The sequence below is a fragment of the Pempheris klunzingeri genome, chromosome 23 (genome assembly GCF_042242105.1).
Source record: "Pempheris klunzingeri isolate RE-2024b chromosome 23, fPemKlu1.hap1, whole genome shotgun sequence".
Classification (NCBI taxonomy): domain Eukaryota; kingdom Metazoa; phylum Chordata; class Actinopteri; order Acropomatiformes; family Pempheridae; genus Pempheris; species Pempheris klunzingeri.
In genome coordinates, this window is record NC_092034.1 from 16638919 (window position 1) to 16662798 (window position 23880).

The 23880-nt window shown below is 41.3% G+C and overlaps 2 protein-coding genes across 2 annotated transcripts in view; one reads left to right on the plus strand and one right to left on the minus strand.

The window, feature by feature from the left end:
* mllt3 (MLLT3 super elongation complex subunit) overlaps window positions 1-20172 on the minus strand; it is a 40999-nt gene extending 20827 nt beyond the window's left edge. The window contains exons 1-4 of the mRNA XM_070855118.1: window positions 20088-20172; window positions 19115-19295; window positions 2361-2443; window positions 1652-1795 (exon numbers count right to left, since the gene is read on the minus strand). Of these exons, the coding sequence (XP_070711219.1) occupies window positions 1652-1795; window positions 2361-2443; window positions 19115-19295; window positions 20088-20099 (420 nt within the window). The 5' untranslated portion in view covers window positions 20100-20172. The remainder of the gene's footprint in view (window positions 1-1651; window positions 1796-2360; window positions 2444-19114; window positions 19296-20087) is intronic.
* Window positions 20173-22180: 2008 nt separating this feature from the next.
* The window catches only part of focad (focadhesin), a 37432-nt gene continuing 35732 nt past the window's right edge, over window positions 22181-23880 (plus strand). The window contains exon 1 of the mRNA XM_070854961.1: window positions 22181-22254. The gene's annotated coding sequence lies outside the window, so the exon portion shown is untranslated. The remainder of the gene's footprint in view (window positions 22255-23880) is intronic.

Here is a 23880-nt window from a genome sequence, read left to right on the forward strand (position 1 = left end):
ATAATTGGTATCTGCTAAAATAAAACTGATCAGTATCTGATTCTTTCTTTATTAAAGTCTACTGTGTATTGTCCAGCTGTTATTTCAGTGTGGGAGATAAATATTTAATCAATATTTAGTTAAACATAAGTGCCGGATTGAACTCAGTAGCTATAAAGTTTATGAATCTACAGATACAGAGAGATTTAATGACTGCTAAATTTAAAGTCATTCATTCTGCATTGTATAGTATTCAGAAAACAATGCTAAGTCAAGAGAAACACTGGCATCTATACATTTTAAACAAACTATATAATGTATAACATTAATATGAAATATGCAAAACGTTCAGAGAGCAGCGATCAAACAATAAAGCAACCTATTAAGAGGAGGAGTAGGGACAACAGGAGTAGTTATGTTACCCCTTATGTACTTTAACACAATGAGATATGCACTGTCATGCTTCCATTGAGAAAAACCACTGTGGTGCCTCACGGTGACACAATGAGCAGTCCTCTCAGGTCTGGAAGCAGTCACTTACAGAACAAAATGTGATTGTGCCATTAACGTACTGACATTATAGCCGCCTAATTATTTCAACCCAAAAACATGTACATATTCACGTATTAAGGAAGAAAGGGCAGAGGTAATTTTTCATAGAGAAAAGGCCATGTGTCATTTGTTAGCCTGTGAGCAACATAGATGGACATAAAGGTGAAAACCCCGTTCCCATTACCCTTCTCTACTTCTGTCTAGACTTGGTTTGGAAGGTTTACAGCCTGCCATGCTGTTGAATGACCGAATTGGGGCAGCCCTACATTGATGGATCTGTTCACAAAAGAAATATCATCAGGAATATTCTGCAACAATCATTGGTGGGGAGTAACTTGTTATATGTTACGACATTATGTAATTAAATTACAGGATAAATGCTATTGTAATCCGTTAGAGTAACGGTTACTAATCAAAATGTTGGTTATCTCAAACCAACATCCAAATACATTTGTTACGGTAAAAATTGGTGGTGCAGACGGCTCATGGACTTTTAGTGCAGAATTACTCATATTTGGAACAGGAATCTTGGAGTTTATGTGCAGCTATATAAATGACTAGACAGAAAAATTCTCGAAGAAATCTCAGCATCACAGACCAACACAAATGTGGTCACTCATTCTCATTTGTTCTGTACACCATCGCTGGCTGGCAACCTCTCTCTTTTGTACTGCTGTGCTAGCTCAGCAGCTCAGCTGGGTGTGTTGAAGAAGACAGTGGACACCTCTTTTGATTCCCTTTCACTGTGCTACAGGTTCACTCAATGAACAGCTGACAGGTGCTCATGCACTAAAATATGGCCATCCTGATGACCAAAACAAAAGGACAGAGAAGCTCAGATTACAACATACACAAAAGGGAGTGGGCCTTCATTCTTAGCTAGGTACCCATTACTCTGCTGTGTCACATAGAGATATCATAGGCCTGCCTCAGTGACAGCAGATCTACTGGCCAATTTCCTGTGGCTGGAAAAAGGCAGACATACATGTATGTGTGACACCATTTCTGGTGATATCAGATATAACTTTTCTGCTAAGTAGTTGCAGGAGAAATTGTTGTATCACATTAATCACATCAAGTAATTGTCACTCAAGCCTCAGCCTCTCCCCCGCAGTCCTACCCCTCCAGCTTTCAGTAGCTTCCTACGAAACTCTTCTGTTGGGTTGTTGAAGGTGAGCTTCTCACAGCGGAGGTGATTGACGGGCGGGTGGCCCTCCAGGTGGAGGAACAGGTCGTAATCAAAGCGAACTTTCTTCGGTTCTTCCTGAGGAAAAGTGGTGATCCACCCAGAGAGGGAAAAGGGAAGAGTCAGAATCAGTAAATCTGTACTTGACCAACATTCTTTTAACACCACTACGCTGCATCACTTCGACCCCAACTGCAACATTGTGCCTTCCATGATCTCCAAAGTGAAGCTGATTTAAGAAACAGTAGGTGACTTCTGGTTTCCCACAGTGACAAAAATCAATGCTCCTTCATTACATGAGAGGAAACTATGGAAGTATGACATAGCTGTCAAACAGAACTGCTATTAACACTGGAGAGGACAACAATGATAACGGAAACCTCAGAAGATTATATACTATAATTACTAATCACATGATATCACTGTCTCACTGCTAAACAAGAAAAACCAGAAGCAAATACAATGAATGCTACTATTCAGATTAAGAACGATACTATATGTCCCTGTGGCCTAGCAGTTTAAAAGGCATCCACAACAAACCTGGTGGAACAATTCCTATTAGGAGATTTGAAATGAAACCTAGTGAGTAAATCCAGTGTTGTAAACATATACAGGCTCTGGGAAGTGAAATTGTTAAATGTACCTTGTTTTTGAAGTAAACTTCAATAGGCAAGATGAAGCCTGCGTATCCAGACTCCTCCACTTTGTACGGTGGATCCTTGCACACTGAAATTAAAAGAGAAATAAAGTAAAAGAGTAAATCACACAGAATAATAATAATAAATAGAATAACAAAACAGATTCATTCTAAATAATTGTGTTCTATAAAATGCAAAGCAGCATGCCTTGTCAAGTCATTATTGAGTGCACAGCAGTGGTGTGTGTGTGTGTGTGTGTGTGTGTGTGTGTGGTTGCTGGGGAACAGGTTCTGATGTGCACTAAACACACTAGTCACAGTATCTCACCATTCTGGACACAAAAATCAGATGAAGCAATGGATGAAACCATACGTGGAATACTGCCTCTGCTACTGAAAGTCATTCAGGGTGTCACTGAATGTACTGAGGCACTAAACCTGCAGCTCCATTCTCATGAGATCTCATTAACTCTCATTTCCATTGCTTACGCTGATATCCATACAAAAACTGTGGGTTGAATTAGAACAAGGGCCTTTAAAGCTTGTGAATCCACCCAGCTCATGGCAAGATGAAGACCCCCCCCCCCCAAATCACCCCCATGGGCCTTTGAAGACAAACACACACCTCCAGGGAAGAACACCTGAGCTCTGGTAGAGTTTGTTTGTCAGCCTCTCTCCCAATGGGCTATGCAGAAAAAGTACCAATTAAATGTGTGTATGTGGGGTGTTTACTAGAAGAACAGATAAAACCAGGCTAGGGTTTGGTTCAGCTTAAGGTAATGTCACTCTGGTGCTGCACGGAGGATAGTTAGATGTGACAAGCCTGTAACAACCTAGTGTGAAATGTAAGAATGAAAATCAGGCTAAGCTGACAATGTTCTTCCAGCTACAAAATAATAAATAAATAAATTAGGAGAAAGCCTTGACATTATTTTAAGATTTTAATCCAAAACGCCTAATTTAGAGCATTTTTCTAAGAGTGGAACAAAGACACTGCACCATCAAAAATATATAAATATAAGCCTACACAGGTTTTCAGCAGCCCTGTAACCACCATGTCTGCCTAATTACATTTCTTATAAAGCAGATATGGTGGTTGTCAAATGTTAAAATAAATTACAATGCTCATTTTATTAAAAAGATATAATGTGAAAACCGAATATAAAATGGACTGAAATTTTTCAGCATGTATGCCTAGTAACATTTGAGTAATTTGCAATACTGCTTTTCAAAGGGAATAAACTTGAGCCTAATACAGAACTGGTACATAAGACCAACCAGCACACCAATTAATTCCATCTGGTTATAGTTATTGTGCCTTACACATGGACATGCTCAAATGCACAATGCTCCCATTTAAATCTGCGTAGTGATGCAGGAGATCTTGGGAATACCTCGAGTCATCCTCACTAATGACCAGGCTTTGGCATCAATCTAATCACATTGTGCTCTCTTGTTTCATTTTTGGATGGAGCTCCACCCCATCAGCGAGCAGCAGTGATTGATGGCTCGACTGACTACGCCGAGGTCGACCTCAACGCTGGGGACAAGCTATCCAAAACCCAATACCACTGAGCAAATATTATGGTTAAGAGTTAATTGTGCAAGTGGGTCAGGTTCAATTACACCCGGCTAAAAGAGCCCATTCACCACTGTGCCTTTATATCAACTGAGTGGAGAAGGAGATGAGCTGAAGCACCCTAAAAAAGAAAAAGTCTCACTCAAGCACATAAACTCTGGACATGTGTTGGCATGTTTTTTTTATTTAGCATGGATAACTGGGGAGTCATTTTCAGTGAACGTACACACATTTCAATTACAGCCCAACGACACTTCTCCAATATGAAGACTTGCTGCTTCTCTGCGTTACATCATGGCAAACTGAATCTCTTTGGGTTTTGAAATGTTGAAGACATTTGAGAAGTATGACATTACCTTGGACTCTCTTAAAAAAATAAAACACTCTTAAGAAAAGAAAAAAAAAAGAAGCTTGTTGCATGCATAAATAATAAACTTTTACAAAATAACGTTCTCTGGGAAAAGCACCACGGTGCCATTTCACACAGAAAAAGCAACATGGTTAACAGATCCAAAACTAAACTGAGCATGAGATAAGATGCTGCTTAACACCTTCAGAATACAATTTCTGGGGGGAAACCCTGCATGACTATAATGTTTAAAAGGTTGTGTCTCGCTGGCCTGCCTCTTAATAGTAATTTTAAAAAACACATTTCAGTAGTGAACACCGAATACTGTCCAAACTCATCACAGAGAAAATAAGGTGTTGTAACTGAATGTGTAATCATTCCCTCGCCACAGATTTTGAGTAACTGGTCAGATTATGGGTAAAATAGGAGAGATACAAGATAAACTCAGCTAATGTGAAGGAGAAGTCATTACAGCATCTTGGCTGGTTTCAGCAGATCAGGTTGAAAAGCTTAATATTATCTGAGGGAGCGTCTGAGAGGCAGAGACGCACAATGCAACCACTGACCTGAAACTGAAAACTTGCCAATGGTCACAGAAGCTTACAAAGAGGGACAAGGCTGTGTCGTTTATTAACATGGCCTTGGTTTAAACCCAGATGCCAATCACAGAACAATGCCAGTCACTACATATTTGCCCTTTCCACACAGACTGGCTTGTAATGAGGCTAGGCTAGTTGACAGACCTGACCATAAAACAAAAGACAAGACTGGAAATAAAAAAAATCTTCAGTGAAGCTTGTGGCCCTTCATCTCAGCATCAGTTGTGCAGTGCATGCCAGGCGTTTGAGTGGCGAATGCCCAAATGTGCATTGTGTATGAAGAAAAGGCATGGTTCCCTTTAACAGGCAGAGAACAATGACAAGTTTCTATCTATAGTCTAGTTTATATAGAACTGTTGCTCATCTTGGCTGCAGTTCTTTAATAACCAAATTAATGTTTATGTTTAAAATGACCAAATGACAGAACCCTCAAATATCAAGATTTGCTTCAAATATACAGTATGGATTGGGCTCGAACTGGCAGTGCACTGTGTAAACAGTAAATAATACTTAGAAGACCGACACATACCTACTCTTTCCTGTCAAATCAGATCATTGGAGCTCTGCTGCCTCAGGGGTATTTAAGCGTTTCCTTTCATTACATATATTCCAACTTAAAGCTGCACCAATCAATAGTTATATATAAACAATTAAGAGGTTGAATGTTTAAAGGCAGGTAGAATTACGATAACGATAGTTTGAAAAGCATTCCATCTGTGCTGAATAATTGGCCTCACCGAACGACCGAACGACCGTGTGTGAAGTGAGAGGGGTTTCTACAGAATTATCACCAACTCTGGATTCCCCTTTAGTTTTACTGAGCTTATAAGCATCGTTTAGCTCTGAAGATGATACAACCCACAACTTTGCACTGTGGGTGCACTCTAACGATCTTCATTAAAAAAAAAAAAAAGACTACCCAGCACCAGACAATAGACAGACACAGTTGGAGACTAGCTGGTGAACATTAAGGAGCATCTATTGCCCAAAAGAGCCAAATACTTTTTTCAGGGGAGATCAAAACAGATAAAGGACGTACAATCGTCAAGTGAATACAGCCACAACTCCAAATGAATGACAACGTTGATCTGTGTCCACTGGATGTACAAACGGGCAACCATTTGCTAATCAATACCCAACAACGACTTTGTAAGATGATAATGTTCAATGTTGTGTCAGATGTTCTGCTCCCATGTGGCTACAAACAGATTGATACTGCCTTTCATTGTATTTTTATTCTTATCTAACTGATTAATCAATCAACAGGTAATTAATCACTATTTAATGCTTTACTGGTAAATACGATGAATATAAGCTTGCTTCCTAGTTATGAGTACGTTCACATAAAAGGGGGTAGTGATTCCTGCATATGACCAATTGCAAACATGGACATGTCTACTGTCACCATATTATTACATTTGACAGATATGAAGGAGAGCACATGATCTCCACAGTTGCAGCTGCCAAATGCACAAAGGACTACTGGCAAATCAAAAATTGCCATGTGAAGGTGTAAATGAATAGGCCTGAAATACCACTGCCCCTTCATCAGGGCACACGTTGATCTGGGTATAATTACATTTGTGCATTCTATTAAATGAACATGTTGCTTAGACTGTTGTGCCATTTTAACCTGATTCTTGGGAGCAAGTAAAAATAAAACTTAAGAGGATAATTAAATGTGGGAAGTAGGCTTACTGCCATATTTTACAAGTACAAATACAAGGCTTTAGTGCTTCAATCTCTCTTTTGTAGAATGATATCAGTATACTAAAGCACAATGAAATGGCCCTGACCCTGCTCGTGGCCAACAGGAAAAAAAATGAAATGAAGATGGTCAGGGAAAGCCAAGGGGCTTTTCTGGTCTCTAGATTTCTCCACTTTATTTGGTCCATAAAGGACTGAAGTTTGAAGTTTGCTTGGTTTGTCAGGACTAAGGCAAGGTTTAAAAAAAAATAGCACAAATACAAAGACATACTAATGAGGTTGCACATATGTTCTGTTAAAAGCTGCACATTAATATGTCACATAGCCCAGCAGACCACTCATACTCACATACATCCTGACCCTAAGGAAGAGGAAAGAACTAGCTGTATAAATAGTCAGTGTTGTACTCCAAAGACCACTGCAGAGAGATGAACTAAAAGAAATATGCAATCTTTTTCATTTCAAGCAATGATGAAACCGTCTTGGAATACAAATGAACATTTAAGGCAGAGTACTACACAGTACTAGTCTGAAAATATTGAGTAGTCTTGATATGAGCCGCTCTAACAATGGTGGGTGGTGATTAGCAGCTCAGTGGGGATGGCATCTCTGGATGACTGAGCACAGTCCCTTAAAAACAATCTCACGCTGTAGTTTTCTCCACAGTCGTGCAGGAACTCTACTAACCAAGACGACCACACTCTAATCAGCCAACAAGGCCCGAGCACACAAACTGAATGAAGACGAGGAAACATCTAAGTTTGTGTTATAGGTCAACTCAATAGATAAATGAGTCTGGGGTGGTTAAAGATTGAACAGGGTCAGGAAAATTGTCTACACCTCTCAGTTTTAATGATCTAATTCTTCATTTGACTCAACGGGGCTGATCTGAAACAACAAACTTATCAATAGAATCCTCTTCCCACCCCACCAGCAGCCAGCAGAGCATGGAATAACACAGACAGAACTACGAAACAAAGATTGGGTGAAAGAAATTACACATTAACACTACCATCCTAGACTTAAAATACACAGGTGTAAAGCCACGTCCACCTCAAGGGACCAAACACAGGTGGAAAGAAGAGTTGGAGGAGTGAAGCCAGGGGTGGGGGCTGGGTTCAACATCATGGGGATGCTGCCGATAGCAGATCAAAGACAAACAACACACAGTGGGATGAATTGTGACCAACAGACTTCCATACAGTACTTCCCTTGAGAACCATTATGTGCATATGGCCCGACGTTTGATGCTGCTTCTTCTCTAGGGGGCTTTTCAGGAAGTCACTCTGCTTCCAGATGTAACTGTTCACTGATTAGAGATTTCATAGCTTGAACATGGCACCCTTCAGCTGACCAGTCAGGACTGGCGAGTTTTTGAGGTTGAAACATACAACAACATTGAAATATAGATATTTAAGAGATGAAATATGTGTGAAAGTGTATATGTATACAAATAACTATATATTGTCTTTATTGTATTGTATATTTGATCCTGTTCTAATCTATATTTTATCACCTGTGCATCTGTTCTAGGAGTGTGTGGCAAGAATGAGCTACAACTTTCTTTTTTTGTGCAACCCTGTGTTGCAAAATGGCAAATGAACCTTGAACCTCACAGCTGGGACTCCCTCCGACTTAACATGCCGGTGAGGGGAAAACTATCAACATACAGCTGGGCTAAATCTACATACTGTTCAATTAAGTAACCACATTTAGAGATTTAGATTTAGATTTCTGCCTGAGAATGGTGCAAAAGCTGTACTCATTAATATGGCAATCAATTAATATGACAGTTATTTAATGTAGTCATTCATTTAGTAATGAGCAAACTGCAGATGGTAACTCTGGCCCAATTGCAGCACTAATGGAAGAGGTCAGGGATCATTATATTTAAAGCTGAAATAAACTAATCAATTAGTTGATCGACAGAAGGGCAGCACGGTGGTGAAGTGGTTAGCACTGTTGTCTCCAGATTCTAACACGCTGGCCAGCTGGTTTGCGGTTTGAGCCTTGAACCTTTCTGTGTGGAGTTTGCATGGGTTCTCTGTGGGTACTGTGGCTTCCTCCCACAGCCCAAAGACATGCAGGTTAGGTTAATTGGTGACTCTGAGTCTAACTGGTGGTCTGTCTGTCTATGTGTTGGGCCTGTGATTGTACCCTGCTTCTTGCCCAATGTCAGCTGGGATTGGCTCTGCCCTCCGACCCTTAAGGATAGGCGGTATAGAATGGATGATAGACAGAAAATGTATCTGCAAATATCTTGATCACTCTCTGGCTCCAGCTTCTCAAATTTGATGCCTTTCTATGTTTTATATCTGTGAAAATAAACCCTCTTTAGAGTTGGTCGGACAAAACAAGACATCTGAAGATGACATTCAATAGATTAGACAATTAATTGAGAAAATAGCTGCCATATTAATTCAGGAGGAAAACAATTATTAGTAGCATTTGTTCCCCTGGACATTAGTTGAGATACTTTGTCATGAACAAAATCTTGGTCAAGAGGCAATATTGATCTGATGTTGGCCCTATACTAGAGGTCAGAGGTCATCAAAATGAATCACCCACTGGCCATGACTATACCAAATGACAACAGTCTAGCCATTACAGTTTATCTGGAGCATTATACAGAGAAATCCATGTCTTTCGACATTTATGACCCTTACTTTTCCAGGTAAGTTTAGAGTTAAAGAGACCCTACATTGATATTATGCAAGAAGATCAGTTTCTACCTCAAGAGTTAGTACTGCTCAGCTTGTGAAGTTATGCAATGTCTTCTGTGGCTCTGGAGGAGCATTGTCAAGCTAGAGAAAATGACCCAGATGATGTCAATGTGATGTTATTAGGGTTATTTTATCAATAAAATACTGAACTAAACACCTTAATGAAATGGGATCACACCAGGTGCAACGGCAAATTGGTGTGTATGATGCAGTAGAACACATGACATGAGACAAGTGAGTGTGGTGTTTTTGGGGCAGCATGGTGGTGCAGTGGTTAGCACTGCTGCCTGTTGCCAGAAAGCATCGTTTGTCTTTTTCAACATCTATTCTCTGGTTCCAGGGAGTGAATAACACCAAAACTTATTATGCTAATTTACACGTATCACAGAGGTTTTGTGAGACAAATGAGATCCTGCCATTCAGGTATATATCTTCCTGGGCTACCTTGACAGCCTGAAGTGTCTTTTTAGAAAATTACTCCGTTTACCAACCCTGACACTGTCCCTTGCAGCTAAACAACCAGCCCAGCCCACCGGGAGTCGTCCTACGTCTCCCAGTTAGCCACTACGGCCCTGAATATAATGCAAAGCACCCACCCCCACCTCTCTCTGTCTCCATCTGTCCATGCGTCTCCCTCTCTTTCTGTTTAGACAAAACTGACCATGCCCATTTTCTAACTTTTAAGCCTACATTTTGATCTCATGTGCACACTAGCAAAGCTCCATGACAGCATATTGCAGGGTTGCACCGCGGTGACAAAGTCTGTCCAAAGACATACACTACAGACTCTCAGCAAAACGTCACAGTTGTTTAAATACATTTTCAAGGGACCAAAATGACATCTCTTAAATCCTCGACCAACAGTACAAACCTAAAGATTTAAATAGGGATAACATAAAACAATGAAAAGCAGCAAATCCTTCCATTTAAGAATGTGTAATCAGACAATGTTCTGTATTTCGGCTGGTTGGTCGGTCCTGTCAGTGGACTAATAGATTGAATTAAACCACTGAAACAGAATGGCACAGTGAAAGCTGATGTTAGTTGTGGTAAATAATTTCCTCTTTTGGCTCCATTTATTTCATTAATGAAAAGGGGGACCACGGCTTCTGAAGTGATTTGCGACTCTAATCTTCCAGTTTTGGTGTGTGGAGGTGCTGTAAATCAAAGACAAATGTTTTATGGCTGGGGCGAGTGAGAAAGGAGTGAAAGAGCTGCCAACAGACAGCCCATGTAAACCATGCTTCAATAAACCACTTCCTGCAACCTCCTTTCATTGACTGAACCGAGGGAGAGTCGGCATTTACAGCTCAGTTCCTGTTATTTGGTGGCGGCTGCCCCGTCTATCTGCACCTCCTCCCCTTCCCCATCCATTCATGCAGGCAGCAGCAGCCAGTCTGCAGTTTTCATGGCTCTTGCTTTCATTGTGTTCACCTATACAAGCAGGTATGATTTCTGAGGAATCGTAAAACAATTACTGGCAAATTCCTGCAGCTCTTTCATTTCTGTCAGACACTGGAGGAGGGGGTGGGAAGAGCGTCTTAGGGCCCTTTACACACAAAGTTGGCTATTTTCATTCAAAACTGCTGCACACCAACTCATAAACTGCTGTGCATCAGAAACGGTCTTGTCCTTGTGTCAGCTGTAGACCAAGTTGCAGCTGTTGGATCACAGTAAATGGTCTCAATCTTTTTCATGTGTTCTGTGGGCACTTTTAAGCAAACTAAAGTCACACACACACAACCATACTCGCATATTGTCAGATTTCTCTAAATCTCCTATCCCAAAGAAGGAAAACAGGTTTCTTGATTGTGTGGTCTTACACAAATCACATTACAGGGCATTATTACGTAGGCTTTGACCACATGTATACAGACATTTTGCAAAACTAGAATTTTCCTTTGTGTTTTGTCTTCTCATCCGCACACAGAACGGTGTTTTAAAACCCCTTCTAAAGTGCTAAGTTTAAAAAAAAAAAACTGTAAACAATGTCATGTAAAATGTAAAATCGTAAAAATGGAATTGTTTGCATTCTCTTGTGGACAGAGAGATTTTCCTTTTAAAACCGAGGGGGAAAATATCCAGTTAGAAATATATCTGTACAGGTGTGGTCAAGGCCTTAAGTGCATGTAAATGTGCCAACTGTCTCATCAACAGGTGCTGCTGTGTATTGGCGGGGCAACATGACAGAGAAAATGCTAACGAGCAGACAGTTTTGTGCAGGGCCCTTGCTAAAGACTAATATGTGTGTCAGATACATATTCAAAAAAAAAAAAAAAAAAAAACAGCAGTAGTCTCTACTTATGCACCTTATTCTTCACGAACTATGTGCTCGGGTTAAATTACTGATCTTTTTATTTTTATTTTTTTTATTTTACCTTTATTTAACCAGGAAGTCCCATTGAGATCAGAAATCTCTTTTACAAGGGAGACCTTGTAAATAGATAGAAAATAAACAATAAAACAATAAAACAGATTGACACCTATTTAAGGATAGTGGTCTCAAGAAAAACAGTGACATTCCTCCTTAAACTCATTAATGGATGAATGTTTCTAGTTTAAGACTTTTTTGAAGGTTATTCCATGACCATGGTGCATGATCGGAGAACGCTGTTTTGCCAAAGTCTGTTCAAATCCGAGGGATCTGATCTGAATGAAAGTCTAACTGAAGAATGGGACTCACAAAACGGCCATGATGTGATCAGCTGGTCGGAGGGCGTCCTCTCACTCTGTTGAAACTGTCCACTCGTTTGTACATTGGTGTGACGGAGTGGAGCTTTTTGTCTCATAAAGTATTCAGCATTCACATTCATTAGCGACAGCTGATACGACCTGGTGCCGACGACGTTTGTGATATTACAAGTGAAGGCTGTCTGTGCCAGCTGGAAGTGAGAAGATGCTGACTGAATGTTTCCTAACAGTATTTAGTCAGTCCGGATGTCAGGACTCATTCGCTTTGGAGCACGTTGAACCATCGGTGCACACAAATACATTTACGTTCATGCATTACCATGTGAGACCACCTGACTAATTCCGGTCCAATAATCACTTTGCCTTTCTTTCTTTGGATGCCCATTATAACCAGCATAGGCATTGGCTATTCATCCTGGGGTCCTTCACAAACAGCTCATGTCACTGAGTTAACAAGCACATTCAGGAGAGAAGCAGTATCGTCATACTTTCAACAAACATTATGCCAAAGACTTAAAAACATTATACATCATATGAAATTCCAAGAACAGAGGGTATTGAAGCGCATTTCTCATTCTCTGCTAAGGGGATTTCTACTTTCACTCCGGTTTACAGTATCACTGCTACAATGGCAGCATGTGTGTCAGGCCCTTGCTCCCCTCTTTCTGCCTCATCTGAACCAGAGCATGTGTCCATTCATGTAGATTATTATATTTTTATGAAACATATTAGGCTGCTGCTCAATGTTGCTGCAGCAATTTCTATTAAGTATTTCTATTGTGCACATTGCATGCCAAAAGCAAATGTATAAATCTGAAAAGTATTACAGCACTGTAATCAGAAGACTGGAGAACAGAAGAAGACTGCAATTCAGCCTACTTTAAATGTGGTAATCTTTACTGGAAAAAGTGGTGCTAATACTAGTATTTACAAAATGAAGTTCACTGTGATGATGCCACTATTCTTTCCCTTTTTAAAACTTTGTTCAGACAAGCATAAAGCAAAAGAAACCACACATGTACAGGAAAGCATCCTACATATCTCCCGCAAGGAAATCAATACGGGTGTCATCAGAGCTCAGAGAGATCAGACTGAGAAAGCCACAGCAAAGAGGAGAGGAATGCACTGCAGCTTCTGGGACATATTTCAGCCCGGGGATCTGTATCTCATGGATAGGTCACTGCAGTGACTTTACTTATGTGGTATGTGCGCACAAGCCACAAATTAAGAATGAGCAGAGGATGAGGCGAGTTAAAAGGTTTCATGCGAGTGTTCCACGGAGTCCAGGAGATGCCCAGAGGCTAACATGCTGGCCCAATCATTAAGGCATCAATCTGTGTGTACACTGTGAGGAGATTATTCTGTCACCAATCTGGCTAACAGAACAGAACACTCTTTCTTTGAGGAAAGGAGATACTCTTTCACCCTAAACTATCGTCGTTCACTTTAAGTTCTGTAAATCCTTTTCTACGTCCCAGAGAGCGCCTTTTGAAAAGGTTTAAACGTTAAAGAGTTTCAAGTCAAAGGAGTAGTAATGAAGCAATTGTAGCATTGTGGCAAATAAGACAACACCACCTGAAAACATAGCTGAAGGAGCCTCAAATGATAGAGTTTTACTTTATTGGCAGTATTTTCATATAATATGGCTTCCATGTTGCAGCCTAAGCTATGGGTTACATCTTAGGTTATCTTTTCACCTAAAAAAAGTAGATTTTTCTAAAACACACTGGATTCATGCAGAAATCATCTATCATCACTTGTGACCCAATAGAAATGTGTGTCTGAGACCCTGCCCTCTGACTTTTGCCGTGTTTGGAATGTTTCTGGAAGTCAACCTGTGGGCAGTGCCTGTGCCCCCACGCCAACAACAGCACCCTTGTGCCATATCGTACGCACAGACGCCGTGCCAGAGAAAAAAACGCAAACACAGCGAGGCAAAAAGCTCTCCGGCATGAGAAAAAGTCTGGGGGTGGCTTTCACCTGCTGGTGAGCACCCTGACCCTAACTGAAGTCAGTGCCGGGGAGGAGGAGCCATCTTTGAATGCTGCGTTTGCAAACCACAATCAATTTATCAAGTCTGCCTTTATGAAAAGCAGCAAACAGTCACTTCTAGAATATGTTCAATGGAAAGCACACAGGGTGGGACAAGCCCTTTTATAAAAGAAGGGATGCATTAAACTGTAGAGAATCCTATCATTTTCATTTCACATAAATGGACCACAGCCACTTACAAACTCCCCTAATAGGAACAAATGAGGTGATGAGTTGCTGCTGTTAAACAGAGGGAGGGCATGAATTCTACAGGAGGTTCAGTGAACTTTGGGAGTTTCATCGGTTTAGTAGAGCAACTAAATTAAATATTTACTGCAGAATTGGCCTCATACAATCTAATCAATTTAACTATTTGGTGTGAATGCTTGCAGCATTCAGGACTCAGTGGTAGAGCGGGTCATCAGCCATTAGATTCCTGGCTCCTCCAGTCCACATGCAAGATACTGCTCTCAAAGCTGCGCTAGTTATTGCAGCCTTCTTCAACTCGTCTACTCAGTCACACTCAAACCTTCATTCAAATCTTAATGTTCCACTCATCCAGCTCTTAATACTCCTTCAACTGCTTCTTCATACCAAGTTAAGCCAGCAATGCAGTTAACATTAGCCATTCAGAAAGCAATGCCGGTCTGCTTCCTGCTAAACTAGATTTTGCACCTTTCTTCCATCCCAGCTCTTCATACTCCTAGAACTTCTTTTTCATGCATTTCAACTCTTATCGCATGACTCATGCTCCATTCAAACCTTGAAATGTTCAAACATAGACTTTTATTCATCAAATTAGACCCAAAGCCATTTCCCACTTCCCTTTTCCTTCAGCTGCATTTTCCAAAATAAATGACAAAAATGTTATCTTCTGTCTGGGTTGTGTGTGCCATCACACCCCAAATTTATAATGCTAAAACTTTTTAATGCAACATTTCTAATTTCTAAACAAGCACAATATATGAATGTAGGCCAAGGTTGGTGCTTTGAAAAGCATAAACACTGGAATATTAGAGATTTGGTTCAACAGTCCTTGATTACGAAGCCAGTCAAGGGAAACTGAGACGCCAGCACACACCCCCTTTTCAACAGGGAAGAAAAATCTTGGTTTGGAGTGTGTTTTTTACCTGTAACAAAAAGCACCTCGGCTCTTGTGCATCTTTGCTGCACTGCACAAACCACAAATCTCAAACTCTTTTCACCAAGCTCGCCCATTTCTTTCCCATTACAATGTCTTACATCTTTCCATAAAAGTGACACTCCTCTGATATATCACAAACACCTTTGAAGAGACGCCATCTCCTGAGTAGATTAAATGGCAGCCGAGGCTCCAAATGAGGTACTTAAGCAGCGTGAGCCGCTGCCGCCTATTGCCAAAATAGCACCCCCTTCACTGGTTCCAAAGAGCTTCTTTACCTCCATTTGTTCAGACGGCATTGCCATTAGGCTGTCTCCATGGCAACACCTCAACGCTGGCCCGTTAACCGCATGGCAATAATGAAGCACAGTGGCAGCTTTACTGACTGATTTGTCATTAATCTTAATGTGTGTCTGGCAGCTTCTCTGAGCTGCACAACAAATCACTTAAGAGTGAGGGAGGACTCCAAGTAGGAAGTTACCCTCTTGTATCACTCCTTCATTCTAACTGCTGTCTATGTTTTGACTGCTACGCCCTGTGTCTGCATGTAAATTCAGAAAAGTGATGACAAGTTCATAAGAGCAGTCCCATGAAGCAACAGGATGCTGCTGTCCCTCTCCTGTCAGCGTGCCACATAAGCCTACCTGTCGTCAGCATCTTTGATAGCTTATAAAAGCATGGCTGACACAAATCTAACTGATAAACGACTCATAAATTAAACTTGCAATGACAAATCTGATTTCTTTGCATTTTTAAATCTGTACAGGAGTCTTTGGAACGGTCTTGATAGGCCATCGCCGATCCCCAGGCCACATAACAAATGCTTTCCTGCTGCCATCCTCTTCACAGAATCCTCAAGCTACGTTCACACACCTAACCTCCATTTGTCGAGCACGGCTGTCATTTATGTTAGGGAGGATCCAGGTGGAGGCGTCTCTGCACACAGAATTTGATTCTATTTTAACTTAAAAACAACGAAATGATGAAAAAAATAAATGTAGACAGCGTGCTCTTTCCTCCCAGCACGGTCTCACTCCTCACACTGAATGTCAGGTTTCCAAGGCTACACACCAATAATAGCTACTTTCCCAGTACTGCACAAATATTCCTGCTGTCCATAAAACTGAGAAACAAAGGTGAAACATTAAACTCCAAACACATCATAAAGACTGTGGTCTGGTCTGCGAGCTAAATGTTAGTGTTCAATTCCTCTCGACAGGTTTACATCTTACGACCTGTTTAAACACCTCCTTTTGTATCACAGCGGATGGCGAGCCACTGCGTGAGACATGCAGGCGAGCGAAAAGCCGGCTTCTACACTGAGGAAAGTATAATCTGCAGGTACTAAGCAGGGATCCTGCTGAACTACTTAGTAAGGCTGAGTACTGACAGGCCTAGTTTCACCAAAACACTATCTCTTTCACAATCACATTCTCTGCTTGTTCCTCTACATTTAAATCCTGTTTGATCAACAACTCAGTTTAAAAGGACTTGAATCGACAATTTACCAACTCAATGAATGCTTACACAATTAGTTTGACATTTGAGAAATCTTTTAAGTCGCTTATCAAGCACAAAGTGCCAGCCTCTCAAATGTAAGGTTTCAGAGGTTCTCTGCTTTGTGTGCTTGTAGACTGTCAGTCGCATTAAACAATTGGAAGAGGGGATCGTGAGTTCTGAAAAAAAAATGTGATTGCATGTGATGCATTTTCCATCATCTCCTGATCTTTTACAGAGCAACCAATTCACTGGACATGAATAGTCAGATTTACTAGATAATACAAATACAAAATATGCTAGTTGCAACTTGCTACGCAAAGTCAATCTGTGACTTGCGCTTGAACAAAAATCAAGTTGCGGCGCACCTTGATGACTAAATGGTAACGCCACATGGTTGCCAGTTATGACCCTTGGTGCATGCCATGCCGCTCTCTGTCCTCTGACACTTGTCTTCACTGTAACTGCCTGATAAAGACAAAAAAAGGAAAAGAAAAAACAGGTTTGCTGGATGGGAAAATGGGAAATTATTCCCTGGTGGCTGCTGCAGTAAAGCTAATAAAGCTCCATGTTCGGGGGTTTGGGACATGGGTCGATCTAAGGATGAAAAAAAATAAATCATAGCACACTAATACATTTTCCCCAAATATACTTTCTTATGTAGTTCTTAGCATGCTTCACCCTTGATTGGTTCAGAGGGGGGGTATTTTGAGTCTTCATTGTGCCAGCCCCAGCCCAGATGTGCAATGTAGACATGTCCAACATTCAAATCAGCATTTGTACCATTTTACTTGATCACGTCTACATATTTTGAAATTACAGATCAGTAAGTAACTGATCGATCAATACTGTGACCAGAGGAAGAAAGAAGTCACTTGGGGTTGATGGTAGTTTAATTGTAAATAAATGCTGCACTTTCAGTTCTATCAAATAAAACCCTGGAGTCATTCTCTGTGGTTGTTTCAACTAGAAACACTGGAGAACATCTTGACCAAACAGACCAGGAAGCACTTTGACTCACAATTAGTCACCATGTTAAAAACTCACAGGGCCCAAAGACATCACAGACACTGCAAAGATCCCATGGCCACATGCCAGTGTGTGAGACTCACTGAGGGTTAAGCATTCTCCTGTGGGCTTGATCACATTTATCTAGCCTGGGCTGTGATACACAAAGTGCAGGGAGAAAGATGGGGTGTGCAGAAGCCAAGTCTCATTTTGTACCTTGTAATCAAACACCTTTTAGCAGAAACTGAAGCTTTGGGAGGTTTAATATCAGCAGATATGACATTTGATATAAAGACACGCTGGAGGCATTGGGGTAAATGAATACAGTCTAGGATTTCCAACTTGCTATGTGCATGGGGCCAGTCTCAAAATGCATCTAATTTCAGAACTTCTGACAGCTTATCCAAACGGTTTATATGTACAGCACTCGTCACATGAGACCTTCAGACCATTCAGGCATTCCCAGCAACTCGGAATCATCAATTTCACATGTTGAAAATAATTTCCTCCTGATCCCTTCCTCGCCAGATGATTCATTAGGACCTCGCACACACAAACATGTTCATAAAGACAGAATCGGGACCAAATTCACAGCCCATCTCTGCAAACCAGCCAATCAGAATATAGCACACTGATCGATCCAACACTGTAGGGGCCCATTAGCGTCTGGTACAGAACTCGGTTCTTTAAACTGCGTTGGTAATAGTGGGTACCGTTTCCTTTCATTACCTGAGATGTGGAAAAAGTTCTAAATATTGTGTTGTGTTGAAGTTTGGACTTATTTCTTACAAGTGAAATCACATTACAGAGAGAGTGAAGTACTTTAAAAAAAGGTACCACTGGGTACCTGATAAAATGTGGACGGTACCCAGCCCTAGTGCCGAGCAATTATCAGTCTACCCCTGACTTTAAAGACGTCTTATAGTGCAATACTTGAAGGCTCACTAGCTTGTTAGGAGCCAACTGCCTGCAGGCCTGCAACCAACCCAAAGCAGCACACGCCATGCCTGTCACTGCTTTACCTTTCCATTCTGTCAGAGCATTTCAGAGAAAATGACACACAGAACTGTGCAACAATGAGTAAAACGTGCTACGGTTTCTGCTCACAGAGCCACAGCACCACAATACGCACTTGAGCAATTTATTCTGACCATACAAAAGAGACTACACGAGGAAATTCAATTTTTCTGTAACCCTCGATAGGTGTCAGAGGTCAGTCATCTACAGGGACTTAATGGCTTCATCAAGGACGCAAGAGCTCTGTGGATGCTTGCTGACACCAGTGTTTGAACCTTGCTCATTCGTTTGAAGGTCTCCCCCCCCTCTCTCTCTCCCTCCTTCCAGAACACAGGAAACCCAGCTGTTCTGAAGAAACAGTGCCAAAAGAAACATCCCACAAAGGGCCAAAATGAAGCAGAAATAGTTCGCCGCTTACCTCTTTTTGGTTTAGGGAAGCTTTCGTGCAGGTGAAAAACTACTTTCTCCACAAAGTGCTGAATGTTGCTGTGCTCTGGTCCTCGGACAAACACCATCCAGTCGTGGGTGAAGCCTTCCACAGTGGGTTTCTTTCTGACCTGGGCACGATGACCAAGCTCTAGTTTCACCTGAACAGCACCCTGTGAAGTCAAATGATGTTGGGTTACTGCTCAGTTTGAAGAAAGGGTAAAAACACAAACTTGAAAAGCAGAACAATACAAGGTTTGCATACTTAACAAGTTAAAGCCCCTTTATGGTTTTGACATGCTCCCCTTACTCCTTTAAGTCACATAGATTTTTTTGTCTCAGTCACGCCAAACTCCATTCAAAAATCTGCTAATTTAATGAAACATTGCTTTTCGACAAACCTGTGAGAACCTGACATTCAACTTTTAGCTTAAATCAACAGTAAATCATCTAATAACATCATATATACCACTCATAAAGCAGCAAACATTTCCACAAACTTTATACTGGTGACATTTGCTCCAACTGCCTTCTGTCAAAGGGCAACCCTGCATGGCTTTTAAAGGATAATGTCATGAAAACGAGAGCAATATCCCTCCAGAGAGTTGACATTTTACCCGATTTACGTCCTAGTTTGTGCATTAACATCACGCCGAATTGAAGGCTGGACTGTAACCACTCTGAAACAGCCTTAATTCACGCATGAGTGTTTTTGGCGGTAAGAAGAAAAACATTTAAACTGCTAGGGTTATTTTTTTCCTGCGGGATTTTGCATTGAACTGTTCGTTCAATAGATAGCGGTTCGTGTTCGGCTCTTGCTAGCTGAAACGTTACGGCTTGAAAATCCACGTTACGGAGTAAAAAGCAGCGACTCCTCCGGTGAGACAAAACAGCGAAGTGTCCACACATAACGTTGTACTCCAGTGGCCCGAGCTGGCAAGCAAATCCTCCGACTGGCTACTCACCGAGTTGGCCATACTTGAGGCCCCGCGTTACTGTTATTTCATGGAGAATCAGTTTTAAATGAGAGCAGAGGTGAGCACAGCTTGCCTATGAAGGCGGACATGGTCTCTCCTGGACTGAAGTCAGACTTAGGACTTTCAAAGGCTCGCCGGCAGTCAAATACTCGCATTGACCTCGATAAATTCCGGCGTGGACTTTCAAAATAAAGCCCCTGCAGTGCAACCCCTGTCACGTATTCTCCCTAATTTGTAGGATACGATTAAAGTAATGCTTTTGGGATGCAATTAAATGCTATGGTATTTGTAATTTGTTTACTGTGGTCTGGCCATAGAATAAAGAATAAAGTTTCCCAATATGAAGTAACATTATTACAGCATTTTATTAATTACTTTATTGTTGGCCAAAAATAATCACATTTAAATCTATCCAGTCTTACTCCAAGAAGCTAATAAAAACCTTCCACATGACACTGCTGCAGGATCTCAAAGTAGCACCAAGGTGAGAAAGTCGGAAGGCATTTGCTTTCACTGGCTACTGCATTTTTGAAAGAATTCACTCTCAGTTTTGGAATAAGCAGCATGGTTGAATCAATGGCTTTGCTTGGAGGAGGTAACACATAATGTGTGCTGCTCACCCTGACACCCTGGTGGTAGAACCAGCCATAGTCAGGAACACTACAATTCTTACTTTGCAAGATTACCTCAACACTAGACATCTGTAGATGCTCTGAATTTGGCTTAGCTACTGCCAAAATACTGTGGAATAAAGATATACTGGGTAAAGCTTCACTACCTCACAAACTACTCAATAACACCTTTTCTTTTCTTCCTCTATTATTTCCCATTCTTTTACTTTGAAAGTAAAAATCCTACATTTCCGTTAATTCTACGCCTCAATTCTGCGAATTTAACGAAGCTGAGGGTAGAGCGCACGCGCAGCACGGTGTACCCACTGGAGCTGCAGACGGAGCACGAGACGGAAAGAGCCAATCAGGGAACAGCAGATAGAGGGATGTCCAATCAGGTGGTCGCAGAATCCCTGTAATTATGTTGCCTTCAAATCCCAGGGGAAAACCGGCGACTGAAGCATGTTGTAGCAGTTCATGTGAGACGTTCACACCCGCACTAAGCAGTAAAACGCCAGTATTCCTGCAGGATTCATGTGATGAAGATGGTTAATGGCTCCCAATAAACAAACGAAGCGAAAGACAACTTTTACAAGATACTTGGAGCAAAGCCTGCGATTGTTATGGATACCACGGACCCATCTTCATTTATTCTTAAAAAAAAAAAATCCACTTCTAACTTTTTCCTATGGCTGAATATTTTGCATGTGTGTACATGTATACTTACAGTGAATCTCTACAGACTTGGGTTTAGGCCACAGCAGCATTCATTATCCAAATAATGTGATCACAGTATTTGGAGAACCAAAAACAAACAAACAAACATAATCTGTGTCTGTTGATTCCAATGTTAAAATTAGATAGTTCAATAAAATTGTTTTCTTTCTCACATTTTATTTCTCATATTACAGCTTAATTTGTTGTATTAAAAATACTCAAATAAAATAAAAATAGTTCCCTAAAGAATAGCTATCTTGATTATATTCTGATCTAATTCTCAGTAGTATTATTTGTGATATCTAACCTACTCAGATCATGCCTGAAAATGATATCTCACTCTCAATGGGACTAACTTTAAATAAAAGTCAAACTAATTATAGGCTAACCTGGGGAACGTTTTTTGCAATGTTTATCCTGTAAATTAATACTGCTATTCCTTTACATGCCCAGTCCCTGTCAAATCAACAAATAAATAGAATGAATGACCATATTAAAGGAAGGAAATAATGTTATACAGTAGACTTCCATATGGTCAGCCTCCCTTAGAAAGCATTACAGAATGAATACTTATTAATCCAGCTGTTAACACTTAGGTAAGAGCTCTCTGTAAACGGAACCACGCTATTCAGAGCCTCCTCATCACGTTTCATTGAGCATCTTGACCGTTTCACCATGACAGGACAACTTTTTTAGAGGAGTCTCTTGGAGTGCGTCAGTACGGGCTCGCTCTATCACTTTTGGTCCTCGACGGGCGCCGTAGCTCCATGTGTGGCTGCAGGATGCTGGCTGAGTGAAGTAAAGTGCGAGTAACGACAAGTACAACTGTGAGTTACTTTTACTCAAGAGGCCAGTCTGTTAGTTAGTCCACTGCAGCAGGAGAAATGCAGTCCTCTTCCACCGCTTTCTTTATCATTACGAATGTCCAGTCAGTCGACTAGCTTTAGCTTCTGTGTCGTATTATTAGCCGGTTCTGCTAACTTCATTCACTAGCTTGTTTGTCGTTACGTTATTATTTTTCTTGTTCTACTAAAATGACTCTGTTTGTAGAAGGTTTTTGTCCAACAAAAGCTTTTAAAGTAAAGCTTTGCTGTGTTCGACACGTCGCCGGTATTCAGCACCACGACTAGCTGAAGAAAACGCGCTAAAGCCAAACCCCATTGAAAAGTTTGACAATTTAACGTTTCTTCCTTATTAACAGGACGTTGTGGTGAAAAAAAACGCGACTGAAACCTCAAGCAGAAAGCATATTTTAATTCGGCACGAATCTAATTTACCAAAGTGGATGTTCTAATAAAGGACAAATAAAGCTTTGCTGCCTGATCCACCACAGCAGCGTCACCCTGCTGTCTGGCTGCTGGGTGGATGTAGCCACAGCTCAGCACTGAGTCTTGTTTCATGTGGTGTGTGAGTGAGGCAGCATGAGATAGTCCTGTTAGACTGGGTTTGTGGCTGCTGGAGTCCACACCTCCCTCTCTCTGTCTCTCTCTTTCTGTCTCACCTACTTGTGCAGATTTCCCCAATGAGCAACACTTGTCAGGATACTGCATAACTTTTTACACAGAATATTACACTACAAATAATCATGTGTATCTCCTCTGCCAAGCTATTCAAATAAACCCCCCTAACGATGAAAAACACTCCTAGTGGGTCCTAGTGGGCACTGTAAGCACCCAGATCCTCACACTGTTAGGTGCTCAGTAGTCCTTGTGGTCAGATTTCCCTTTTACTGACGGGGCCTAGGGGCCCTAGTAGTCAGCTCATTGTTTAAATGCCAAGGGGACCCTCACATTGTAACCCAGGTTAGGTTAGCTCATGTTGCCTAGTGGTCAGGGTCCTGGATTTAAATTTCTTTCAGAGGGGTGGGGCCACGAGTTGTGCGTGGCCCGATGTTTGGAGGCCTCCTGGCAGTCCAAGGCCCCCGGGCACTGGCTCCACTGCCCCAGCCCACGAGCAAGGCTTGCCTCTAGATCATTGTTGTCACAGAAGATACAATTCACAAGTGAAACAAAACGTGTGCCGGCTCATCTGAGACGCCCCCGCAGATCCTCCAGGTGCCCTCAGACGCTGAATATAACAAACGTGGTAGTGTCAGTGTGTGGTAGAGAAATGTTTTCCAGCAGCAGAGTCGGTGTGCAGGTGGACTAGAGAGAAGCTGCAGAATGTTTTTGTTCTGAAGAGGAGAAAGAGAATCGCTCCAAGCTAAATGAGACGTATTGTCCTCATCCTCAGGTTCATACTTTAATCTGGGGCTCCGACTATAATACCAAGTAATACAACATACTAGTATATATACAGTTGTTAAACTCAGTCTCTACTGTTTTTAAGGATCCTATTTAAGTATTTTATGTCTAGTTTCTTTGACTCAGAGAGAGCCCTTAAAGACAAGCTCCACTGAAAGTTACCAGCAGATTCCACCTATTGGCCACGAGGGCAGGAAATAAACTCGGTTA